The following is a 23,947-nucleotide window of genomic DNA, read 5'->3' on the forward strand; positions in this document are numbered from 1 at the left end:
AGTTTTTATAAAGCGTCTTAATGATTTAAACTTCCCAGAAAGATGTCAAAGGGGAGGATTCAATATTTTGTTGTGCAAGGAAAACTAGTAAAAACTGTCTCTTGAATGTCGTGACCTTATTTTAAATATGCATTTTTCAATCCCAGATACTTCAGCACTAAAGGACGATGGTGGGACGTCCTACACGGTAATAAACTATGTGAAACTGAAACAACAACACTCCCAAAAATTTGGCAAAATGTTAGTTGTGTTGCAATAGTCAATTAGCATGATTAGGCCTATATGATAATTGTCATGCATGCAAATGGGGGAAAAAATTTAAAACGCATTAAATTATTAGAAAATTAAAATGTGGGAAATGTGAGTCTATTATTTTTGTTCATATTTGACACAACTTGTCTTTTGGCACCACTTTGTTTCCTCGTAGCATACATGAACTCCCCCTTGAAAACAAGTAAACACTGTCAACATTCTGTTTGAATTGTAACTGTTAAAGTTGAGTTTGTGAGTCCAAATAACACTCCCTTGGAAATTCCTGTCAGACTGTCTACTGTGATGCCTGCTTAATATAATATTTTAGAAATATGGTATTTTTTTAAATGTGAACTGAAGGCAACATGTCCATGATGTCCATAAATATGAGATGATACATGCATGACATGTACATGTAGGTTTTATCATGTTTTAAAATGCTTTCAGAAAAGAAAGATAAAAATGGTGTCACCAAACTTGTCTTTTCTTGCTTCAACGAATCAAGTGAAAAATTGAAATTTTCCTATCATACCAGTATATTTTTTTTACTTTAAGAGCTATCTCCCCATAAATGTCTCAGTTGAATAATTGAGTTTAAAAAACACAAACATTTGGTATTTTAATATTTTGGGTAATGCAATAAATTACTTATTCTTCTTTATACAAATAAAATTTTAACCAATAAATTAGAGTAGAATAGATTGTGTACTGCTTTTGTGATAGTGGTAAAACGTGAATCTACTTTAATATATCAAATGTGATGGATGTAACATCACACAAGTTTGACACTTTATCTTATACTTGCACATAAACAAAATCATGATAATAGAGAAATTAAAAAATAATTGTACAAAAAGATGTTAAATCTAAACACCAGGCTTACAATTGTTTATACCAGATACAGGTCTATTCCACATTCAGTGATTCTTGATTTTAAAGAGATAAAAAGGTCAAATAAAATTATGAAGTTTAATTCAATTCACTCAAAATACAGTTACAGTAATCTTTTCTTTGAGTAGAAAATCCTTAGTATTTAAAAATATTCAAATGTTGTTAACAATTAATTATGACTATGCCCATATCAATGATGATTCACAGATATGCTGATTACTGGTTTTCTCTGTGACACCTCCCGGAAGAAAAAATCTCTTGTATGAGAAATAATTGTCAAACCTTGAATAGTTTATATATATTTGTTATTACTGGTCATGCTGGTTAGGTATAAAACTTAGTGTATTGGTTTGAACATATTTTTTTTATTTCAGAGTTTTAATGTACATATAAATGGTGTTTTCCATTGTTCTGTCAGATACAGCTTACTGAATGCCTTCAATGAAGAGGTAATTATAAAAAAGTAAAGTGGTTTTTTTTTCATCTAGGTCAAAATAATCCAGCAATATGGAAATTATCAACATATTGCAATTTGGACATGTCATCTTTTAAGTACAATGGATTCATTATTATTTTTTGAATACTAACTTTTGTGGATTTCATTAGCATGATTAGTAATTTAAAAAATTTAAATCACAATTTTAAAAATGAAAATGAATGCAGAAGCAGCAAAACTCCAAGTAAAATTCAAAACTGAAAGTACCTATCAAATGGCAAAAATTGAAAGCTGAAACAATCTAACAATTGGAAAACAACTGTATTTTCCTGAATTGGTACATGCATTTCATAATAACATGAATAAATGCTTCAATCAAATTTGCTATACAAATAATATTCTGAGATGGATAATTAAATGATAACAATTTTCAGGAACACATACCTCATGTACCTATATGTTTCAAATTTATATATTTTATGTAAGTAATCTTCTTTTTCTGCAGCTTAAGAAAGAATTTGGAGCAACAGTGTTGCCACCATTCCCACCAAAGAAACTGTTTGGGATGACTCCAGAGAAGTTGGAAGAGAGACGACTTATGTTGGAGAGATATGTTCAGATTGGTTAGATATATATATTATGCATGATGTATCCATAAAGGTTCTAGATTCCTTCATTCCTTCATATGAGAAAGAGAAACTTGGTTATCTGATTTAAAGCAATCATAGAATTTGTGATCCTGCAAATTCTGGAAATTTTATATTTTTGAAAAAAAAATATTTTAGAAATTAAGCTACAGAGAATGGTTTATTTATGTCTGTTCCTAACATGAGGGACATAATTAAAAAAAAAGAAGGTCTTTTGTCAAAAATTGAGGAGAGGGGCATTAATGTTACCCTTGGTAGTTGGTAATACTATATAAAGTCCAAAAGGTTTGCCTTCCCAACTTAAGTTTGCCTAACCAAATATATTTGGTGAACATATGTATAATACTTATTACCACAAAACACGGATCAGATCAAAATTTAGGTGGCATGACTTTTGCAATTCTCTATTTAAATATCTTTATAATGTTAGATGCATGTAAGGGCATCATCTGTGTCAATTGGCTATTTTCTCCATTTATTTATAACTCTTTACACATGTTACATGATGTAGTCAGAGTTGGAAGAATAAATTCTATAATAAGGCAAAATAAGGGGACCAGTCTATTAAATGGTTTCAAAGACACTTAGAAAAACATTGTTCAGTAAGTTTTATGGTCAATAATATATATAAATAATATAAATATAATTCTTCATGTTCTTTTTTCAGTGAGCCAAGAACCAAGAATAGCAAACTCTGATATATTCAATGGATTTCTCCTCAAGGCACAGCAGGTAGAACTATCTTGTTTATGTTTAGTTGATGTTGTTTCTATTTTACTTTGGATTTATTAGTTTCTTGGTAATGATTTTCAAGGATTAAGGAAACTTTGTATTTTTGTGTATATTTGATTTTTTGGTTTTATAAAAGTTAGTATACAAGCCTATGCATACTTCTTTGAACATTTGAATTCATGGTTAATATGTACCGACAAAACCAAAGAATAATTGCGTATCCACAGTACTTGTTTGATAGATCTCAAAATAATTCTTTTAAAATTGAACAAAGAAGATGTCAATATATATGTAAAGTAATAAAGTATGTGCATGTCTTAAACATGCCAGTGGTTCTAGCTCTTTAAATCTGCACTAGAAAAAAGAAACTTGCAGTACAAAAAAAAAACAGGATCTAGATAAAATTTGGATGTTTTAACCTTTCAACTGTGAAATAATATAGTTCTGTTGTGTGAGAAATATCTTTCTATTTTATCACAGGAAACACAAAAGGAGACGTCAGAGGCTGTAACATTAGATGTGTTCCTAATGAATGGCTACAAAATCACTGTAAAAATTATGTCTACTGACCAAACAGAAGATGTTCTGGAGGTATGTGAATCTACAAAAAATCTGTCAGTTCCATTTCATTAACTAGAAATTTATGTTATGTTATTATTAAAACAATGGATGTCAGAGGATGAACATTGGAAGTAATAATAATCCAGCTCTAGGAAGGGGGGTTGTATTGCATTCACCTTTTCCATTGATTTGACCATACAATCAATATTTTCATCAAACTATTCTCAGCCATAGAATAGCAGACAACAAATACATTTTTCTGTTGAGGAGGGAATATGGCTTAAACAAATTTCTCTTCTTAATATGGAAATAAGGAGATTTGGTATGATTGTCCAAGAGACAGCTTTCAACCTTAGTCTAAATTATAATGTTAGGTCACTGTACAGCCTTCAACAATGAGCAAAAACCATACCTTACACTAAGCCATAAAAGGACCTGACATGACGAAATGTTAAACAATTTAAATAACAAGGAAAATTCACAAAAATACTGATCTCAGAGGAAAATTTCAAAATAGAAAGTCCCTAATCAAATGACAAAATCAGAAAACTCAAACACATCAAACGATTGGAGACCAATGTCATAATCCTGACTTGGTACAGGCATTTTCTTTTGTAGAAAATGGTGAATTAAACTGGTTTTATAGCTTGTTTAACCTCTCAATTATAAGCAGAACTTCAAATATGATCATGTCATATGCAGGGCTTCCAAAATTTCCTGACGACAGCCGGACATTTTACAAAGAAATATTTTTGATGGTCAATGATCAGCTGGATTCTTAAATGTAACTTGAAGGATGCATAAGCTATATGTGTCAGATTGTGTCTAAGTAATTAGAAGTGTTATATGCAATAAATTATTTATAACTGTTTTGTTGTCTTTATTCTTAAAATGAATAAAATATTTTCCTCGTTTTTGTGTCATTTTTCTGTGTATCGGGAACCAGCATTGCATAAGTCAGCTTCAGTACCTGACTTTTCTCATGTTTTTGTTTTTGTTTAAATAATCTATCTTCTCTCTGTGGGTACTTTAGTTACACTTGTTAATTAAGGCCATATTATTTAAAACTGTTGATGACAACTGACTTTATTATTGTAGTACAGCTTGATACACGTGATACTTTTCTTTTTTGTGTATTGATTACCTGACCACGTGACCTTTACAACTTGCGGTATTTATAGATAACATTGAAGAGGCCCAATGAAGGATCTTGTTTTAAACCGTGTACAATCTACTGAACAGTGATAAACTTTTTTTTGTTGTACAATTTTCGAACCGGATTTAGAAAATCAAGAATAAATAAAAACATACTCTGTTGATTAATAATTTAATGAATAACAACATGATATATTATGTAAGCATATAACAACAATAATAGCACAATGTTGACAAACACAAGCAATAAATATTACAATGAGTTCATTGAAAAGAAGCACAGATCATAGCACAAGATTACACTTAGTCCAATTTAAGATCTAATATTCATCAGCTTGCTGAGTGCATTGTTCTGATACACATGGCGGTTACGAACGGATTGCCATTTGCGGATTGCAGGAACAGGGTCAAAGTCTTCAACATCTACACCTACTAAGCTTATCAATACCCAGACTACACCTTAGCTTTGTCTTAATAATGTTCTGCCTTGAAAAACCCCTTTCGCATTCGACACTTGAAACCGGCAAAATACGTGAAATTTCCATTAGAAAAATTGCATTAGGGAACTGGTCTCTTCTAGAAATAATGGCGGTTAACAGATCGGCAAACGAAAGTCCCTTATAATTGTTGAAGATCAAATACTTAAGTATACCCCATTCTAGTTGTAGTTCTTCTTGGTTGATTGAGTTATAATGGTCCCCGAGACACTCTAACTGTTGCTCACCGTAGCGAGGAAGGTCGGCAACACTACTCCGAAAGTTCGACGGTTCAAACACAGAGAATGCTTCGAAAATTTTGTTGTCTGGAAATCGGTCATGAATGTTATCATGAATCTTTTTCTTGGTGTTTTTAATATATATTTCAATTAATTTTCCCCTTTGTAGTACCCCAGTATTTAACACGATGTACAGTGTCAAATAAAATTTATATATCTGATATCATACTTATTCATTTAAAAATATACTTATTTAAATTATCACTTTTAAATATCAGGAAACTTTGTTAAACTGAATGCTAATTTAAAATAATATCTATAAAGCGTCATTAAATATGATGTTGTTCAGTACACGCTTACATATTTGACCTCGTTACCTGATCACCTTTGTGTACCTTGTTATGCATCATTAGTTCTATTGATAAAGAGACAAGCTAAGGACACCTCGTCAAAGGTAACAAACCTGTAATCAGTGAATGATTTATGGCTTCAATATAACTTATTGAAGGGATAATTGTTTGACAGCTTGTTGTTATTTAAATAAAAGAAAACATGTTTTTTCTACTTTTTATTGATGTACACAAGCTAAAGACCAAGCCGTACATTTATGTTCCCAGAGAATTAGACTAACTGAGACACTTCAAAGAATCTTAAATATGCTGCATCTGTTGTAATAAACCCAATTATGACCGAAATATCTTTCTGAAATAGTATGCCCAAGCGGACATGTCCAAAACCCAAACGGACATTTTTAATGATCGAAAGTTGTTCAAAATTGAAATGACCGTTTTATGAAAAATGTCTTGAAAAAAATAATTCTATTAGACCGTTTGAGGCTGAGAGCAGCCGGTCTTTTTATAAAAGTTCCGGTCATGTCCGGAATATATGACTGTTTTGGAAGCCTTGGTCATATGTACTGTCCTCATCTTTGAAAGCCGTATGGTGACCTATAGATGTTAATTTCTGTGTCATTTGGTCTCTCATGAAGAGTTGTGTCATTGACAATCATACCACATGTTTTTTTTCATACAGAAATCAATATGAAATGAAATTTGACAACTTTTGACTAAACAGGTTTATTTCTGCTATTTTTTAGACTGTAGCATCACAACTAGAACTGCCAGAGGAATTTACATATTATTTCACATTGTACTTGGTACGGAAGGAAGAGGATGGGGATAATTCTAGTAGGTGTATGGGACAACTACTAATTAAAGTTAATTTAGAATAACTGGTAGAAATGTTAGATTATTTATTAAGATTACTTCAAGAAATGCTATATTTTGCAATAATTCTGAAAAGCATTTCAAAAATTTTAGAATTTACATCATTCTAAATTAATCTTATTTTAAATTTGAATATTTACGCCAGGGTTTTCACTGGAGGTTGCCATATTTTAATGTGGCAATCAAAATTCATTATTCAGACTATTAACAACTGTTGTTGTATAGCTTTTATGGGCAAGGAGTCAGTTCAAGTACAAGGCAATAATAGAAAGTGGTTAAAAAATTACAGTTTTGTGCAAAAGAAGTGGTAAAAAGTAAATGAATGTGTATGTAGATAGATGTTTTTGTGTTCTGTTAAATTGTTCCTTTTAAAATTGTTACACGATGATGACTGATGTACCCATATTTTTACTATTTTTATTTATAGTGTCTGTTTAGTTAAGGCATCATTGTAAATATAACGGAAATTTGTAGAGACTGTCATTAAAATGAGAGGGTTAGCGCTATAAAACCAGGTTTAATCCACCATTTTCTACATTTGAAAATGCCTGTGCCAAGTCAGGAATATGACAGTTCTCGTCCATTCGTTTTTGATGCGTTTTGTTATTTGATTTTGCCATGTGATTATGGACTTTCTGAATAAATTTTCCTCTATCTTCAGTATTTTTCGTGATTTTACTTTTTTCTCTATGAAGATAAGCTAGATATATGTGGTTCTGTGTCTTTAACAGTTTTATACGACCGCAAAATTTGAAAAAAAATTCGTCGTACATTGCCATCACGTTGGCGTCGTATCTGCGTCGTCGTCGTCGTCTTCCGAATACTTTTAGTTTTCGCACTCTAACTTTAGTAAAAGTGAATATAAATCGATGAAATTTTAACACAAGGTTTATGACTACAAAAGGAAGGTTGGGATTGATTTTGGGAGTTTTGGTCCCAACAGTTTAGGAATTAGGGGCCAAAAAGGGCCCAAATAAGCATTTTCTTGGTTTTCGCACTATAACTTTAGTTTTAGTAAATAGAAATCAATGAAATTTGAATACAATGTTTATGACCACAAAAGGAAGGTTGGGATTGATTTTGGGAGTTTTGTTCCCAACAGTTTAGGAATAAGGGGCCAAAAAGGGACCCAAATAAGCATTTTTCTTGGTTTTCGCACCATAACTTTAGTATTTATAAATAGAAATCTATGAAATTTAAACATAAGGTTTTTGACCATAAAAGGAAGGTTGGTATTGATTTTGGGAGTTTTGGTCCCAACAGTTTAGGAATAAAGGGCCCAAAGGGTCAAAAACTAAACTTAGATATAGGAAGATGTGGTGTGAGTGCCAATGAGACAACTCTCCATCCAAATAACAATTTAAAAATTAAACCATTATAGGTTAAAGTACGGCCTTCAACACGGAGCCTTGGCTCACACCGAACAACAAGCTATAAAGTTTGATTTTAACAAAAATTGAAGCCTTGGGGTTCTTTGATATGCTGAATCTAAAAATGTACTTAGATTTTTTATTATTGGCCCAGTTTTCAAGTTGGCCCAAATCGGGGTCCAAAATTAAACTTTGTTTGATATCATCAAAAATTGAATAATTGGGGTTCTTTGATATGCCAAATCTAACTGTGTATGTAGATTCTTAATTTTTGGTCCCCTTTTCAAATTGGTCTACATTAAGGTCCAAATGGTCCAAAACTAAACTTAGTTTGATTTTAACAAAAATTGAAGCCTTGGGGTTCTTTGATATGCTGAATCTAAAAATGTACTTAGATTTTTTATTATTGGCCCAGTTTTCAAGTTGGCCCAAATCGGGGTCCAAAATTAAACTTTGTTTGATTTCATCAAAAATTGAATAATTGGGGTTCTTTGATATGCCAAATCTAACTGTGTATGTAGATTCTTAATTTTTGGTCCCGTTTTAAAATTGGTCCAAAATTAAACTAAGTTTGATTTTAACAAAAATTGAATTCTTGGGTCTCTTTGATATGCTGAATCTAAACATGTACTTAGATTTTTTATTATGGGCCCAGTTTTCAAGTTGGTCCAAATCAGGATCCAAAATTATTATATTAAGTATTGTGCAATAGCAAGAAATTTTCAATTGCACAGTTATAAATTTAGCAATAGCAAGAAATCTTCAATTGCACAGTATTGTGCAATAGCAAATATTTTGAATTGCACAGTATTGCACAATAGCAAGAAATATCTAATTGCACAATATTGTGCAATAGCAAGAAATTCCAATTGGATTTCAATTGGAGTTATCTTTCTTTGTCCAGAATAGTAGTTGAATCAACTTAAATCATTGTTTTATACAATATACAATGTATATTCACTTTTACTACCAACTGATAGATTAAAACAATCTTTACCATTCAGTCATTGTCAGTGATAACAAGCACTTTTTTTACATTTTAATATTTTATGATGTATTTAAATGAGTAGTTATTGTTGCAAACTTCATTAGAAATTTGAATTGAGATCAGTTTTGAAATAAGGGAAAGGGGGATGTGAAAAAAATATTGGGGGGGTCAATTTGTTTCATTTCAGATTTCATAAATAAAAAGAAAATTTCTTCAAACATTTTTTTGAGAGGATTAATATTCAACACCATAGTGAATTGCTCAAAGGCAAAATTTTTTTTTTAGTTCATTAGACCACATTCATTCTGTGTCAGAAACCTATGCTGTGTCAACTATTTAATCACAATCCAAATTTAGAGCTGAATCCAGCTTGAATGTTGTGTCCATACTTGCCCCAACCGTTCAGGATTCAACCTCTGCGGTCGTATAAAGCTGCGCCCAGCAGAGCATCTGGTTTGAATGATATTATTTTTATGTTCCTCAGTTGTACGGAAGCTACAAGAATTTGAATCACCTTATATCTCATTGAAATATGCAAACAAGATTGGATCCCATAGAATAGTCCTACGCAAAGGGTATGTGTATTTATTAAGATTCTTTAAAATTGATTTCTCAATGAAGCTGCCAACCAGTGAAACAAAAACAAATAAAAAACATCAATTGGAGAAAAAATGATTTATAACAAATTTTATATCGTATATCATATAACTTGCTCTAGGTTATAAGTGAGGAATAAATTAAACAAGCTTTCAAAGATCTGATATGAACTCCTTTATTTCCTGAAGAAAAAAAACATCTAGACCATAGAATAGTCCTACGCAAAGGGTATGTGTACTTATTAAGATTCTTTAAAATTGTTTCAATTGTTAAAAAAAAGTTATGAGTTATCTCCCCTTCAACACATTTTGTAAAATATTGCCTTATAAGTGCTCTCACCCTTGCAGTTCTTTAAAGATTTGGATGAAAGTTTTATTGATAATTTACATAAACAATGTTTCAATTGACATCCAAAATCTGTACCAGTTAAAATTCTATTTGAGTTATGCCTAGTGAAATAAAAATTATTTTGCATTGCAGGTTTTGGGATCTGAGCTATGAAGATGATTTGTTAGAAAATAAAGTTGCAATGAATCTGCTATATGTCCAGGTATGAAATGAAATTTTTATAATGCGATAGTGCAAACAATAAATCATAACTAAAACAGTTACTATAAGGAAATATGTTTTTTTTGTAGAAAACTTTTGGTATTGTCCGTTTGACTTCTATATATTTGCAGAAAAAAATTCTTAAAAATTTATTTTTATGAATGAATATTTTTTTCCTTGATGTATGTTAATATATGGTACATACGAACTCTGACTATTAATTTCATAATTTTTGGTCAATGATTAAAAAAGTTTCCCATTAGGTCTCTATGTTAATTTTATTTTTTGAAGTGTTGATTACCTGATGGAGTAAGTATAAGTAGTGTAACGGCCTTCTAATCAAAACAAAAACAACATACATGTGCTTTTAATGTTTGTTTATTTGTACCATGTGACTTTGCATATTTAAATATTAAGATGACCTCTACTGACCATCAACTAAACTTAGATTTCATGTCATGTGATATTAATAGTTGTTCTATCTATGATAAGAAACTGCAATTTCCAATTTCTTTTTAAAAAACATTGGATATAGTATAAACTAGTAAAATAGTACTTTATAGGGAAAGGATATGAAAATGAATATTTTTTTTTATGTTTACCTTCATATGTTATGTTAGTGGACGTTTAATAATGACAGATAAAATTGAGAATGGAAATGGGGAATGTGTCAAAGAGACAACAACCCGACCAAATAAAAAACAACAACAGAAAGTCACCAACAGGTCTTCAATGTAGCGAGAAATTCCCGCACCCGGAGGCGTCCTTCAGCTGGCCCCTAAACAAATATATACTAGTTCAGTGATAATGAACGCCATACTAATTTCCAAATTGTACACAAGAAACTAATATAAAAATAATACAAGACTAACAAAGGCCAGAGGCTCCTGACTTGGGACAGGCGCAAAAATGCGGCGGGGTTAAACATGTTTGTGAGATCTCAACCCTCCCCCTATACCTCTAACCAATGTAGAAAAATAAACGCATAACAATACGCACATTAAAATTCAGTTCAAGAGAAGTCCGAGTCTGATGTCAGAAGATGTAACCAAAGAAAATAAACAAAATGACAATATTACATAAATAACAACAGACTACTAGCAGTTAACTGACATGCCAGCTCCAGACTTCAATTAAACTGACTGAAAGATTATGATTTCATCATATGAACCTCAGGCACAATCCTTCCCGTTAGGGGTTTAGTATCATACCATCATAACATATATGAGAAGAACATAACCCGTGTCATGCCAACAACTGTTTTTAGAATAAATGTCTTTAGTTCAGAATCTACCAACTATAAAAACATTTTTTTATTTTCCTAAATTGTTTGCTTCCAAGATGGGTTTTTTGCACATTAATAAAGAACGAACGTTTCTTAACTGAAATCTGTTTTTTAACTATACAGAGCCTCTTTTTATTGTTGTACAACTCACAACTCACTAAAAGCATAAAAAGCTTGTGTATAGTAAGTTAACTTATATAATGATATACAATCAATAATCAAAACCACAAAGTGATGATCATTTTCATTGGTGCCTTAAATATTCAAATTGGTATAGTCACATGATACACATAAACAAACATTACAAGCACATGTATGTTGTTTTTGTTTTGTTTAGAAGGCCGTTACACTACTTATACTTACTCCATAAGGTAATCAACAATTCAAAAAATAAAATTAACATAGAGACCTAATGCAAAACTTTTTTAATTATTGACCAAAAATTATGAAGTTAATAGTCAGAGTTCGTATATACCATATAATAATATACATCAAGGAAAAAATTATTAATTCATAAAAATGAATTTTTAAGAATTTTTTTCTGCAAATATATAGAAGTCAAACGGACAATACATATGAATAAACTTTATTTTTATAATGTCACAAATAGAAAAAATCTTGATGTTTTTTATATTCAATCAAAACGCATCAATTTTCATAGATTTAAAACCGGTAACATGAAGTGCATGCAACAAAATTTTCTTTTTGATATAGCTAAACAAATTACCTATCAGAATATTTAATTTGTCAAATCATGCACTTGATGTTTCTTTTGTGAAACCCATAATATGGGTACTTACGAATATTTATCGGTAATTCGTATATTTTCCCTTTGATCTTACTGCCTAATACTTTTGAGCATCAACGTACTGGCTGTATCACTGAAAATATTAGGCAATACATTGTGTGATGTCATAATTACCGATAAACAGAATAGTAGGTAGTTGAGTTTTTGATACTGACTATATCATGTGGAACAGGCTCGTCTAGATATTCCACATGATATAGTCAGATATTCTTCATGAAAGAGGATTTTTTATTTATTTTACAACCAAATTATTTATGTTAACATTTCAAGAAAAATGTTCACATCATAGTATAAAGCAGAGCTGAAAATGAATGAAACAGATATATTTGTTCCTTTTTGGAGCTTTTTGTCATTTTTTTGTCCAATTTTATTTTTAAATATTAATATAGGCTGTAAATGATATAGAAAGGTCATGGACATTGGGAACAAAAGAACAACTGAAACATTTAGCAACTTTACAACAGAGAGGTTCAAAAAGGGAGGTAAGTATACAGATATACTAAACAGAATTAGAAACAAAAAGTACAAACAAAATTAAGGTTTGCAAAATATTCAGCTGATTTTTTCACAAAATCTCCTTATAAGAATTTTATCAATCATAATTGACATACATTTGTACACTGCATCACTGAAGAGACATTTAATGTCAAAATGCACATCTTTATTAGTCATTACACTAATGGTATTAATTTCACTGCATTAGGATAGATCATCTTTACAATGATTATGTCTTGGTTTAAAAAAAACACACTCACAGATTTACACAAAAAAAATTATTATTATCTGATAGCTTGTCAATATATACACATGATATAAAAACAAAGAAAATGTGGTATGATTGCCAATGAGACAACTAATGCCTCATTCACACGTACCTTTAATATTTGAATCAAAAACGAATCGAATTTGCTATTCGTGTTCACAAACTCTTCTTTTTTAAATCGAATTGATTCGAATTGGCTAAATCGAATTAACTAATTCGCATTAGAAATACGTTTTTGTTAATCCGAATTAAAAGTTAAAGTTGTTTGGACAGTAAAGCCAATTTGATGCGCATTCCAATTGGAATTAGATTGACGTTAGGACGTTAAACGTTTTGAATGCGAATTAAACTAATTGGAATTAGTTAATGCGAATCGAATTCCAATTTTGTGTGAACTCAGCATAAGTGTCTCATTTACTAACAGGTTTCTCTTTTTTCCAGTACCTTCGGTTAGTGAGAACCTTCAAGTACTACGGTTACATACAGTTTAAGCCTTGTATAACAGACTACCCACAGGCCGATTCTCGGGTGTTGATTTGTACGGGGGGAAGGGAAATGAATTTCAGAATACAGATGGCAGCAGTAAGTATTGGTACCACATTTTAAACTTGCCTCTTTAGAAAACTTCTTGAATTAACTAAGGACCTGCTGTTAAAACAAACCTGTAATAGGAACAATGCACTTTGAAAGTTGAGTAACCATCAATAAATTAATTTTTACAGCTAATTTCCTAATGCATGTAAGGCAAAACTTTGGTTGGCTTGCTTGCTTTGTTTATATAATTATTTATACAAGCCTTATAAATAAGATTGACATAGTTAAACAATATATAGGCATAGTTTTACCTGTATATATCATATTTGAATTTAATTGGGTGTTATCCTAATGATTGTACAATATAAAAACAAAGCAAGCAACCTAACTAAAGTCTTGCTCTACATGCTTTAGAGAATTATCTGTAATCTGACACAAGTTCAGTAACAGCACTGTTAATATTCTCATTTTGAACTTATCCATGACCTACAATAAAATGTCTACGCTATAATAATGAACAGAAAAACATCAGTAATTTTAGAAGTTTGAAAAAAATATTTTGAAATATCTCAAGTTTAACCATACTGCTGAATTCACAATACATAAAATAATAAAGAGGCCTGAGTTATTGAATTGAGAATCATAAACACATAAGTCAAAGAGAGCAACAAATAATGGGCAAAAATAATTAAATACAATTAAAAGGCAAATTATAGTCCACATAACACTATATTAACTGAAATTGATTGATGTAAGGTGCACTTGAATGGTTAGCATATCCTGCTACACATATAATATCTGAAAAAGTATATTTTATAACATAAAGATTATGGATGAATGACAAACTTGTATGTGTTTAATAATGACATAATAATATTGGTATATTAATGTCTTATCTGTATTTATTTGAATTTTAGAATTCTGTGAAAGAAGGTAGTTTTAAAATCACAAGAATAAAATGTTGGAGAATAACCAGTTCTGTGCCCAAGGTAACTATTACTGATGTTAAGGTGGTACCCAACACTTTCACTAAAATTAATTTAGCTCGTTTAATTTTTATTAAATTTTGACAATGTATTTACTTTGACCCTTTAACAAAAATATAAAAATTTCAAAAATTTTAAAGCAACCGTGTTGACAGAAAAATTACACTGGTTATATAGCAGTTTGACAAATACCAATTTTGATCATAGAGAAGCTTAAAATGCCCTTTACAACACTACGTAATTAAAACGTTTAGATGACTTTACGGAGTTATCTCCCTGTAGTGTTTGGTACCACCTTCACCTTCTTATAACATAACTCATACCAGATACACATTCCAACAAAAAACAAAATTTGAAGAGCTAACGCAAACCCAAAAGAATGGGAAAAAAAAAAAACAGGACGAGAAATCAGAGATGTGATTGCATCAGATACATTCTAAATTGAAAATGATTTCCAACATTTTATAACTGTAAGTTTCCCAGGTCTGAATCATGGTAATGTCTTTTTCCTGAATAAACAGAGCACTTATTATGATGTTATGAAACTAATCAGATTTTTTTTTTATGAAACATATCATTATTTTATTAAAATCAATAAAATTGAGAATGGAATAGGGAATGTTTCAAAGAAACAACAACCCAACTAAATAGATGAAAACAGCCAAAGGCCACTAATGGGTCTTCAACACAGTAAGAAAATCCAGTGCTTGGAAGCAGCTATCAGCTGGCCGGAAAACAAAATGTGTGCTAGTTTATTGAAAATAGATGTCATACTAAACTCCAAAAAATATAAATGAACTAAAATTAAGAAACATACAAGACTTACAAAGGCTAATTAGTTAAGTTTTTTTCAGTTGCCATGCTTTGGTTGTTTATATTTTTAAAAAGGTTTATAGTAAATATACTTATTTATAGTTTGCGGAGATAAATGGTGCGAGTGTAAAACCTCCACAGATGGAACTGGCTTTTGAATATTTGATGTCAAGAGATAGTTTACAGTGGATTAGTATCAAAACAGATCAGGTACAAATTATACTATCTCTAACTCTAATAAAACACCATTTGTAACATTCGTTTTGATTGGATATTGTCACAATTTTTCATGCCATCAATTCATTAATGATGCTATGAAAGCAAGCACAGACGACATATGCCAGATTTTTAATTTTGTTTTTAAAGTTGTTTTCTGCCAGTTTCATTAGAATGGAGATAACAATATAGTATTTTAAGCTCTGATGGCATCAAAAGGTGATTTGATGGTTGCAAATACCCAATTCTAATATGATGTCCTTATTACGCTTTGTAATACCCAATTACTGGCTCCCAGTTAGTAATCTCCTAAATGTTCAGATTTTGTGGATGGGATGGGGATATCACTTTATTAGAATCTTTCATTATGGGTATATCTTTCAAAACCGAATTCAAAATCCATTTGATTGGTTAGAATTGTTCTACACAATATCACTGTGTCTAAACCACACCGGCAAAATTTGTTCGGACTCGATGGTATCTAACATCCGGCAAAATGATGGAACATCAATAGACAGAAGAAAGATAGGTTTCTACTTATTTTCTTATTTTTTTTAATTATATCGAAGAATATGTATACATATACAACTATTTTCTAATGTGAGATGCAATATTTTCTACAACCGTTCTATATTAACGGAGAAATAAGTCAAAATGCATGTCAAAATGACGAATTGAGTGAACCTTGCCTCGAAATTGTTTAATTTCTCTTTAAATTGTTCACATTGTACGGAAAGAAAGGTACGGGAAGATAGATACTGACACAGGGATTGCAAAACTAGTCATTATAAGCATCTCAATTCTTGTATTTATGTGTATGGAACGAAAGAAATGGGTCATGTCAAATTAAAATACACCGGTTTCGTCATTGTTGTTTACTACACAACACCCGGTTTCGTCTATATATATCACCCGGTTTTTTAATATTTTTTTTAAACCAACAATTTATGAAAAGCAACGTTAACACAGATCTCAACATTGTCTTTCGAAAGAATTTAAATATGATATGTATTATAAAGTAAACTTGGCGTGTTTACATGTATTTACATAGGTAATTATAGTACTACACATTTTCCTAATGAAAGTCGTATCCGTTATTTCACTGATCTTTAAACTAATTTTAAATGGAATATAAATACTAAATAGCAAACACTGATATCTAATTATTTTTTTAACATTAACATTATGATATTTTTTTTATATAGGTTTTGAGATACATCGCAGTTTGTGACCCCCTTTTTTCCCAAAGAAAACCTAATTAACGTTAAAAAAAATAATTAAAACATCACCTCTAAGTATGCAGAAGTTAAGATTTATATTACTAAGAAGTGTGTAAAGTTTGATGCAAAAATGATAAATCATTTTGAGATATGGCGCGACATGTTAAAAAAACACACTCCTGTTTTACTTACAAAGTTCTGTAACTCAAAAAGATTTAATTTGATTTTCACTAAAAGGTTTACAAATCGTTTCAAGAAATAACTTTGTTAAGTTTCATGAAAACTAGATAAGCTGTTCTCAAGTTACGGTGCGACATGTTTACGCTGTACAGAAAGATAGACAGATAGCTAGACGGACGGACGGACGGACCGAATGACTGATAGATGGAGGAACGGACGGATGGAAGGACGGACGGACAGACGGCTGTATACAATAATACGTCCGTATTTTCCCATAACTCATATAGAAAACGCATATTTAGAGAGCTTTAATCTCAATATGCTGTTAAAAAAGTTAGGAATGCAAAGTAAAATTAAAATATTTGTGTTCAATAAGAGTAGGAATTTGCTTATTATTTATTTGAATCTGAGACTCATATAAATAATAAGCCGCTGTCCGGTAAACGAACTTGTTTTCAAACGACCCACAAAACTCCTTTTGAACGCTGAAGTTAAATAATCAATTAGAATGTAATGCGATTATGATTTTTTTTATTTGACCAAACCGGGTTATGCATTTTGAAATCTATGACGAAACCGGGTTGTATACATTGACGAAACCGGCCAGTTCCATTTTGACATGACCCATTTCTTTCGTTCCATACACAGAGTTACAATTATTGAGATGCTCATAATAACTAAATTTGCAATCTCCGTGTCAATATCTGTCTTTCCGTACCTTTCTTTCCGTACAATGTAAACAATTTAACGAGAAATTAAACAATTTCGAGGCAAGGTTCACTCAATTCGTCATTTTGACGTGCATTTTTACTTATTTCTCCATTAATATAGAACGGTAGTAGAAAATATTGCATATCACAATAGAAAATAGTTGTATATGTATTCAAATTCTTCTATATCATAAAAAAAAATAAGAAAATAAGGAGAAACCTAGCTTTCTTCTGTCTATTAATGTTCCGTCATTGTGCCGGATGTTAGATACCATCGAGTCCGAACAAATTTTGCCGGTGTGGTTTAGACACAGTGAATATAGGTTAACAACCAATGGCAAAATGTTATTATCATTTCAGTACTAGTGTTTTACAATGAATTTGATTTACCCACAATCCTTTATTTCTTTAAATCACTCAAGAAATAGTGAAATGTACAACAAAACAATAGCCAATGAATTTCAATTTAACTTGCATAAAAAAGTTTCTGTAAATCTATTGCCTCTTGTATGTATGTCTGTTTTGCTTATTTTCTGATATATATACAAATTCTCTCTTGGTTCTACCACTGTATAAATAATTAGGGCCCCGCCGAAAAGGCGGGTCGCCCTATAGTGATCAGTCTGTCCGTCCGTCCGTCCGTCCGTCTGTCCGTCCGTCTGTCTGTCCATCCGTCCGTCTGTCCGTCCGTCCGTAACACTTTCGTGTCCGCTCCATATCTAGAGAACCATAATGATTTCATACTTTATACTTTACATGTATATTAACCACCACCAGAGGGTGTGTCATGATGTATGTACAACTTCCTAGGTCAAAGGTCAAGGTCAAAAACTTTGGTTTCAGTTGACAACCCTGTGTTCTTTGGTGAAGATCGTGTCCGCTCCATATCTAGATAACCGTTATGATTTTATACTTAATACTTAACATGATTATTAACCAACACCCAAGGGTGTGTCATGATGTATGTACAACTTCCTAGGTCAAAGGTCAAGGTCAAAACCTTTGGTTTCAGTTGACAACCCCGTGTCCTGTGGTGAAGATCGTGTCCGCTCCATATCTAGATAACCGTTATGATTTCAAAGTTTATACTTGTCATCCATTTTAACCACCACCAGAGGGCGTGTCATGATGTATGTACAACTTCCTAGGTCAAAGGTCAACGTCAAAAAAACTTTGGTTTCAGTTGACAATCCTGTGTCCTGTGGTGAAGATTGTGTCCGCTCTATATCTTGAGAACCATTATGATTTCAAATATTATACTTGACATCCATTTTAACCAACACCAGAGGGTGTGTCATGATGTATGTACCACTTCCTAGGTCAAAGGTCTGTCTGTCTGTTGGTCTGTCCATCACTAACAAATTTGATCCACACTATATTTTGAGAGGACAGCTGTTATTATTTCATACTTTATACCTGACAAACATTTTCAACTTAACATATATATTAAATGTGTCATAATGTATGCATCCTAGGTCAAAGGTCAGTCCGTTGGTCTGTCCATCCGTTCGTTGTTCTTAACAAATTGTGTCCGCTTTACCTCTCGAGAACCGTTAATATTTCATACTTTATACTTGGTGGGTCATAATATATTGAAGGCATAATTCTAAAAATATGTGACAAATATCAATTGGGCAGCATCTTTAAACATTGTTCAAACATCAATCCATATATCCAGAAGTCACCTTAGAGTAGTCAACAATGAGTTCACATCATGCAGTCATATCACTATTATACTATGAAAGTAAGTTGAGAATATTTATCAGTTTTAACTTAAAATCTTAGATTAAAATCACATGTGAGACTATGTAATAACTTCCAAATAATGCTTCATATCAGATTATCCATACAACTTATTTACCCCACATTATTGACAGCGGGGCCCAAAGAGATGGCTCCCATCTCAATGAAATCTAGTATTCATATGTTTTCAGGCAATTTTAATGAGCATGTGTTTACAGTCCATGGTCGATGAACTTATCTCACAGAAACAAGGCAGAAAAATCAAACGAGTAAGTAATATAAATTTGATATACTGTAAACCAACTAAATTTCGCGAACTATTTATTTTTGGAACTTTCGTGAGTAGAAAAATAACGCAAATTTAAATTGTCGTGAATATGTAAAACTTGCATCTTCCCTAATTTAACTACATCAAGTTAGTTAGAAAATCATGAAATTAAATTACTGCGAAATGAAATCGAAAGGGCTAAAAGTGAAAATAAGTTGGTTTACAGTACAGTGGAATCATTTATTTTGTGGATTAAGGACAAGTTACATTTTCATGGATATCTGAGTTTATGGATTTAACCAAATCTCCTTGTAAGCCTTTAGAAAATGTGTACTTTTAATACATTTGAATTGATGGTTTACCTGTACTCACTAAATCCACAAATAATATTTTGTAATTATAAACTTTAACCAGAGCTGTGAAAGATACGAAAAGGATATTCAAAATCATAAATCAAAAAATAAACTGATAAGGCCATGACGAAAAAAATAAAAAAATGAAACAAAAGACAATTAACAGTACATAAAACACATCATAGAAAATTGAAGACAGTGTAACAAGAATATCACAAAAAACTGGGGGTTATCTAAGGTTTGTGGAAGGGTGAGTAGATCCTGCTCCTCAAGTGGGGCATGAAGTTATGGTGTATATATTAACCTGCTAGATAGTTCCAGTCTTTTATATTCCTAATTCAAATTGCAAGTGTAAAAAAAATTTTGAATACAAGATGTATGCAAAATTTACATGTTACCTCACAAACACTATTTTTGAAAAAAATCTTTTGATTTCAAAAACTTTATTTTCAACAATTAGTGTTTGCATTTATTATTTCGATTTTTTTAAAGTTGGACAAAAATGTATCATTAATTTTTGAATTTACAGTGGTGAACATAAACAAAAGAAGATTTGTGGTTAACAAGGTGGCAGCAATCCAAATACACAATATATCCAAAAGACATATGGAAGTAGATATATAAAAAAAGAAGATGTGGTATAATTGCCATTGAGACAAATCTCCACAAGAGACAAAATGGCACAGAAATTAACAACTATATAAAAAAGAAGATATGGTATGATTGCCAATGAGACAGCTATCCACAAAAGAACAAAATGACACAGAAATTAACAACTATAGGTCACCATATGGCCTTCAACAATGAGCAAAGCCCATACCGCATAGTCAGCTATAATAGGCCCCGAAATGACTATGTAAAACAATTCAAACAAGAAAACAAACAACCTTATTTCGGTAAAAAAAAATGAATGAAAAACATATTTGTAACACATATAAAAACAACAACCATTGAATAACAGGCACATACATTCATAATGTGGCTGGGTTAAACATGTAAGGGGGATCCCAATCCTCCCTTAACCTGGTAGTATTTGCATGATGCTGCATGATTTTCTGTATGATAGTCGGTTAAAGAGCTCACCAGAGCTCATGTTTTCTCTGTTATTATGTATATATATGCCGACTCTAAATAAAATTTACTTACTTACTTACCTGGGACAGTGGTATAACAGTACACTCTTCAACAATAGATATTTAAAGCATGTGTTCAAAATGTTTGTTGTATTTTGAAGGAACTTTTTTCATATTTACCATTTTTCAGCCACAAGATAGATCAAAAGGAACAGCAAAGAAAGTGCAGCTGAAAAGAGATAATAGTTATGGTATGGGTTTGGCACAGTCAGCTTTACCTAGTCCAGAGGAGGTCAGCCATTTAAAAATGTTTAATTTTTTAGTTATAAACAGATGCATAGATATAGGAAGATGTGGTGTGAGTGCCAATGAGACAACTCTCCATCCAAATAACAATTTAAAAATTAAACCATTATAGGTTAAAGTACGGCCTTCAACACGGAGCCTTGGCTCACACCGAACAACAAGCTATAAAGGGCCCCAAAATTACTAGTGTAAAACCATTCAAACGGGAAAACCAACGGTCTAATCAGTTTATTTATTTATGACACAAGCTTTCTTCACACTCAAGACAAAATTTGTTCATTCAATACACAATTTTTATGCCTCACCTACGATAGAAGAGGGGTAGTAAAGGGACATTATGTTTTCTGGTCTGTGCGTCTATTCGTCCATGCCTCCGTTTGTCAGTACCTCTGTTCGTCCTTGCCTCCATTTGTCTGTGCCTCTGTTCGTTTGTGCCTCTGTTCGTCTGTGCCTCTGTTCATCCTGTTTCAGGTTAATGTTTTAATCAAGGAAGTGTTTGATGAAGTTGAAGTCCAATCAACTTCAAACTTAGTGCACATGTGCCCTATGATATGCTCTGTCTAACATTAATTCCAAATTCGATTTTTTACCCCAATTTCATGATCCACTGAACATAAAAAATTATAGTGCGAGTGGGCCATCTGTGTACTGTGGACACATTCTTGTTTTTTTATAAACTGAACTTTCACACTTTGAACAAAATCTTTTCACACACTAGACAAAATCTCTTTATAACACTGAAAAAATGTTTTTCACACTTTTGATAATCTTTTCAGCCACTAAAAAAATATTTTCACGCAACAGACCAAATCTCTTCACACACTAGACAAAATACCTCCACACCCCAGAAAAGTCCTTTCACACAATAGACAAAATATTTTCACACAACAGACAAAATCCCACCACACACCAGAAAAGTCCTTTCACACAATAGACAAAATATTTTCAAACAATAGACAAATCTCTTCACATACTAAACCAAATATTTACATATAATGTACCATCCTAAATATGCTGTCTAATATTTGCAACTGGAAAAAACTGTTGCCAATTAATCCAACAATTCAACTTTCATTTTACAGGAAGCTAAAGGAAATGGGAAGAATGACAAGAAAGGAGTTGTGACGAACGATGCTTTTAGTACGATCGGTGACGATGATTTATAATCAGATAACAGAAATATGCAAATTGTGTTTTCCAGCTAGAGATTTAACAGAAACCAAATGTAATGAAGGAGAAAGACAAACATTAAGTCATAAACTTGCCATAGAATCTGTTGTTATAGCAGTCCTTCTGTTACACCCCATAGTGACGCAGTAAAACATTTTTATAGTGTTTTTTCTTAGGTGCATTGTCTTCTTTTATCTATGAGGGGGGATAGGACCTTTATCAGGACTCCGGGATTGGCTGTTTTTAAGCTCTGGATCAGAACCCTTCCAATCCCCCCTCATCTATTGACCACTATATTAGAGGTTTTAATGATATAGTAGGAAAATAATTATTTACTATTTTCTAGAAATTTTGTTTGATACATTCTGCAGTATATTTGTTTAGAAATATTTTTTCAATGCCAAACGTTGTGATGCTTTCATCAAGAGTAAGTTGCCCTTTTCATTAAAAATGAGACGAAAAAGAAAAAAATGATATGAAATAAATTTATTTTCTTTTGAACAAATGTTATGTGGGTTCCAAAATTCAGCATTAATACCGTTATTAAAAGGTCTTTCGAGAGTATCAACATCTTTAAATACAGATTGTATACGTTAGCAGGCGTCTTTGTACTGTATATAATCAATGTGGAAAATTGACACTTTTTAGTGTGTTCCATTAAAATGTTATTTTTTTTATCCTTTATATTATTATACTACATACGTTTGTGAAAATTATGTCACCTATGTAACTTAAGTGCCAGTCTTTATAAGAATCAGGCAATTTAGGTAAAAATCAAAACATGATCAGAAAAAAACCACTGAGTTAATCATGCTATTTAATACTAACCATCATCCTGAGTTAAAAATTATTAGTCTTTCGTTTGTGTGTGTCTGGTAATATCAAATAACTCGACTAGAAAATTGGTTAGAATGGTAGCAAATTACAGAGTTATCTCCCCTTATTTGTTAATTTCTGGTGCATTTCAACCAAATTGTATCTTCTATTACCAGAACAGAAAATGGAAATGAATGTTATTTTTGTGCATAACTACATATTATGAACTGAAATCAATGTCAAATTGGGTGAGGTTTTTTTGTCATGTTTTCACCACTGCCTGATTCTTAGACAGACTGGCACTTAACAGGCATTTTGTATTCACAACTCCTGTTAAATTGGGACTCCCTTTAATCAAATTTTCAAAAAATTTTATAGTACTTAATGGTGTTGACCCCGCCTATTTTATTTTGGATTCCAATGGTTTTTGAGGTTTCCTCAATTTATGTAAATTTCTTCTACTGCAAATAAAATCTATTTTTTATCTTTAATTCATTTGTCTGATGGAAGAAATATTCTGTTACAGCTGATTTCATTAAGTGTGTAGCTAAAGATAATATCTTTGGTTAGCTTGCTTGCTAGCT

At 31.6% G+C, this 23,947-nt stretch overlaps 1 protein-coding gene across 1 annotated transcript; it reads left to right on the plus strand.

Annotated features, from left to right (window-relative positions):
* The first annotated feature begins 2 nt into the window (after window positions 1-2).
* LOC134691002 (sorting nexin-17-like) lies at window positions 3-23,947 on the plus strand. Its single transcript, XM_063551188.1, has 15 exons — window positions 3-187; window positions 1,518-1,592; window positions 2,085-2,202; window positions 2,894-2,958; window positions 3,439-3,549; window positions 6,486-6,576; window positions 9,458-9,548; window positions 10,051-10,120; window positions 12,602-12,694; window positions 13,417-13,557; window positions 14,427-14,498; window positions 15,411-15,518; window positions 19,569-19,646; window positions 21,262-21,363; window positions 22,460-23,947. Exons 1-15 carry the CDS (start codon window positions 128-130, stop codon window positions 22,541-22,543), a joined length of 1,359 nt encoding a protein of 452 aa, XP_063407258.1. The 5' UTR covers window positions 3-127; the 3' UTR covers window positions 22,544-23,947.

Source organism: Mytilus trossulus, chromosome 11 (assembly GCF_036588685.1).
Source record: "Mytilus trossulus isolate FHL-02 chromosome 11, PNRI_Mtr1.1.1.hap1, whole genome shotgun sequence".
Classification (NCBI taxonomy): domain Eukaryota; kingdom Metazoa; phylum Mollusca; class Bivalvia; order Mytilida; family Mytilidae; genus Mytilus; species Mytilus trossulus.